Source organism: Nicotiana tabacum, chromosome 21 (assembly GCF_000715075.1).
Source record: "Nicotiana tabacum cultivar K326 chromosome 21, ASM71507v2, whole genome shotgun sequence".
Taxonomy (NCBI): domain Eukaryota; kingdom Viridiplantae; phylum Streptophyta; class Magnoliopsida; order Solanales; family Solanaceae; genus Nicotiana; species Nicotiana tabacum.
The window spans coordinates 64,641,009-64,645,024 of record NC_134100.1 but is presented as its reverse complement, the minus strand read 5'-3'; the positions used below and the strand labels follow the sequence as shown (position 1 = coordinate 64,645,024).

Genomic DNA, 4,016 nt, shown 5'->3' with positions numbered 1-4,016 from the left:
AATCTGTGAGGGAAATGATGAAATACAGATACAGGCCATGAACAGGATTAGGATCCAATTCAGATGGGAACACAGAGCCAATTGAACACAGTAGGCAGAAAGGAAGGGCCGGCATAGGATATCAGCCTCCAGAAGGGAAAACTCACATCGTTAGCTCCGAGGAAAAGGTTTTTGTGCCAGAGAATGTTGCAAGTCTAGGATAGAGTTCAATGCCCGAAGATGATATCATCGACGAGATGGGAAAGTTGTTCGTGAATATAATTGAAGAATGTTGTGAAGGAACTGACATCAAGACACCGACTATTAGGGATGCCGAACTAGGAGAAGAGCTGCAGAATTGGACAGTCAGTCCATCTTTGGTTCTCCATGAGTCTTGGTAGTATGGAACTGTAAAAGTCTTCTTTTGAAAAGAGCACGGTCAATTGAGGTATGTACCGTGTATATACCTTTTTGTCATTTGCCTCTTGTGAATGCTTAAGACATTCCCCTTTTGATGATATAAAAAGAATCTTTTTCCTAAATATCTCAACTATACTTTTACTTCTTTATTTATACCTAGCTTTTCTTTTCAGTAATCAAAGCAATAAAAAACCGTGTTCCACGATTATGACATATAACTAAATTGCTGAGCGCAACGATTCAGATTACGAGGAATATGACAAGAGTATTATGCCAAACAATCTACCGTAGGAGATTGAAGAGCTGGAGAGTCAGAAAATCCCAACCTCGAAGAAACAGAAGTAGTTAATCTTGAAAGCGAAGAAGACGTGAAAGAAACCAGAATTAGCCTTCACCTAGAAGCCGAGCAAAAGGAAAAAATGATTGAGCTCCTCCGATAGTACGTCGACGTGTTCTCATAGTCCTATGAAAACATTCCAGGATTAAGAATTGATATTGTATTGCATCGACTACCCACTGACCCTACCAAACCTCCGGTCAAGTAGAAGCCCAGGAAGTTCAAACCCGATTTAAGTTTGATGATAAAGGAAGAGGTGACCAAACAAATAGAAGCAAATGTGGTGAGGGTCACCAACTATCCAAGTTGGTTGGCCAACATCATCCCAGTGCCCAAGAAGGACGGAAAGATCAGAATATGTGTGGATTACCGAGATCTCAACAAAGCTAGTCCAAATGACGATTTCCCCTTGCCAAATATCCACATTCTCATCAACAATTGTGCAAAGCATGAATTGCAGTCGTTTGTGGATTGTTTTGCTGGATACCACCAAATCGTAATGCACGAGGAAGATGCAGAGAAGACAGCTTTCACCACATGTTGTTCAGTCTCAAGAATGTCGGCACCACCTACATGAGGGCCATGACGACCCTCTTTCACGACATGATTCATAAGGAGATAGAAGCGTATGTGGATGATGTCATCATAAAATATCGAAAGAGTTCAGAGCATTTGTACAACTTGAGGGAAATTTTTGAACGCCTGCGAAGGTATAGTTTGAAGCTGAATCCAGCAAAGTGCGCGTTCGGAGTCCCTGCCAGAAAACTATTGGGTTTTATTGTAAGTAGGAAAGGGATAGAACTGGACCCATAAAAAATCAAATCCATCTAGGAATTACCGCCACCAAAGAGCAAGAAAGATGTCATGAGTTTCTTGGGAAGATTAAATTACATCAGTCACTTCATAGCCCAGTCCACGGTAATCTGCGAACCTATTTTCAAGCTACTAAAGAAGGATGCTGCCACGAAATAGGCGAAGGAGTGTCAGAAAGCCTTCGACAGAATCAAAGAGTGTCTTTCAAACCCGCCAGTATTGGTTCCCCCTGAACCAGGGAAACCATTGTGCTCTATTTGTCAGTCTTGGACAATGCCTTTTGTTGTGTGTTTGGGCAACACGACGAAACTGGGTGAAAGGAGCAGGCCATCTACTACTTAAGAAGGAAGCTCACACCATGCGAGGCCAAGTATACTTTGATAGAACGCACTTGTTGTGCTCTGATCTGGATTGCTCAGAAGCTAAGGCATTACATATCGGCATACACCACACATCCAATATCTCGGCTCGATCCGCTCAAGTACATTTTTCAAAAGCCAATGCCTAACGGAAATCTAGCTAAATGGAAAATTCTCCTCAACGAATTTGACATTGTGTACATAACTTAGAAGTCTATCAAAGGACAAGCTTTAGCTTACCACCTCGCCGAGAATCCAGTGGATGGGGATTACAAACCACTTACCACGTATTTCCCCAATGAAAAAGTACTATTTGTTAGGGATGATATTGCAGAATCATACCCTGGATGGAGGATGTTTTTCCATGGAGCAGCAAACTTCAAAGGAGTCAGGATTGGGGAAGTCCTGACTTCGAAATCTGGACAACACTATCCAGCATTGGCAAAGATAAGATTCCCGTGTACCAATAATATGGTTGAATACGGGGCATGCATCCTTGGAATCAGAATGGCAATCGACATGAACATCAAAGAACTTTTGGTCATAGGAGATTCTGATCTATTGATCCACCAAGTACAAGGAGAATGGTCATCCAGTAATGTCAAGATACTACCGTACCTCCACTGCATGAAGGAGCTGTGCAAGAAGTTCACGAAGATAGAGTTCAGGCATGTCCCTAGAATTCAGAACGAGTTCGCAGATGCCTTTATAACTTTATTATCCATGATTCATCATCCAGACAAGAACTATATCGATCCTATCGAGGTAGAAATCAAGGATCAACATGCCTATTACTTCCATGTGGATGAAGAACCAGATGGTAAACCTTGGTATCACGACATCAAGAAGTTCCTCGCAACCCAGGAATACTCAAAAAATGCTACTAATGGTCAAAAAGCGAGCCCGCAGGAGGTTGGCAAACCACATTTTCCTCAACAGGGAAGTCTTGTATAGGAGGACCCCAGATTTAGGCTTGCTGAGAGGTGTAGACATCATTGAAGCAACCAGATTGTTGGAAGAAATACATGCAAGGACATGCGGACCCCACATAAATGGATTCACGTTAGCCAAGGAGATTTTGAGAGCTAGGTACTTTTGGATGACTATGGAAAGAGACAACATCCGCTATGTGTAAAAGTGTCACCAGTGCCAGATTCACGGAGATTTCATTAGGGTTCCACCAAATGAGTTAAATGTAATGGGTTCGCCCTGGCCTATCACCGCCTAGGGAATTGACATGATAGGACCCATAGACCATGCAACATCTAACGGACATCATTTCATTTTGGTAGCCATCGACTATTTCACTAAATGGGTCGAGACATCTACTTACAAAGTCATCACGAAGAAGGTAGTGGCAGATTTTGTCCGGAACAACATCGTTTGCAGATTTGGGATACCGGAGTCTATCATCACTGACAATGACATAAACCTCAATGGCGACCTCATGAGGGAATCTTAGAGAAGATCAGAATAGTTCACTGCAATTTCAAAGCTTACATACCACAAATGAATAGGGAAGTTGAGGTAGCTAACAGGAATATCAAGAGGATTCTGCGAAAGATAGTGGACAATTACAGACAATGGCACGAGAAGTTGGCTTTCGCTTTATTGGGTTACCGGACTACCATGAGAACATTTATTGGGGCAATGCCATACATGTTGGTATATGACACTGAAGCGGTGATACCCGCAGAAGTCAAAATACCGTCTTTAAGAGTCATTCAAGAAGCAAATTTGGACGATGCAGAATGGATACACGTCAGGCAAGAATATCTCATTCTCATTGATGAGAAAAGAATGGATGTAGTATGTCATGGATAGCTATACCAGAACAGGATGTCTAGTGTATTTAACAAAAGAGTGAAGCCTCGCCAATTCACGCCAGGGCGGTTGGTTCTGAAGAAAATCTTTCCCCATAAAGAAGAAGTTAAAGGGAGGTTCACACCGAACTGGCAAGGTCCTTACGTGGTCCACAGAGCACTGTCTGGTGGAGCTCTAATCTTGGCAGAAATGGATGGAAGAGTCAGCACGAACCCAATCAACTCGAATACAATCAAGAGATATTACGCCTGAAGACAAAGAGAGTTAGGATTTTGATGTAACAG

General features: G+C 42.4%; 1 protein-coding gene across 1 annotated transcript; it reads left to right on the top strand.

The window, feature by feature from the left end:
- The first annotated feature begins 209 nt into the window (after positions 1–209).
- Positions 210–2,862, top strand: LOC142175261 (uncharacterized). Its single transcript, XM_075241846.1, has 2 exons — positions 210–344; positions 2,119–2,862. Exons 1-2 carry the CDS (start codon positions 210–212, stop codon positions 2,860–2,862), a joined length of 879 nt encoding a protein of 292 aa, XP_075097947.1.
- Positions 2,863–4,016: the final 1,154 nt, after the last annotated feature.

Coding starts and splice junctions, on each gene's coding strand:
- LOC142175261 (XM_075241846.1), top strand. CDS start 210: ATGCCCGAAGATGATATCATCGACGAGATGGGAAAGTTGTTCGTGAAT. Junction 345..2,118: donor AAGAGCTGCAGAATTGGACA/GTCAGTCCATCT, acceptor TACATAACTTAG/AAGTCTATCAAAGGACAAGC.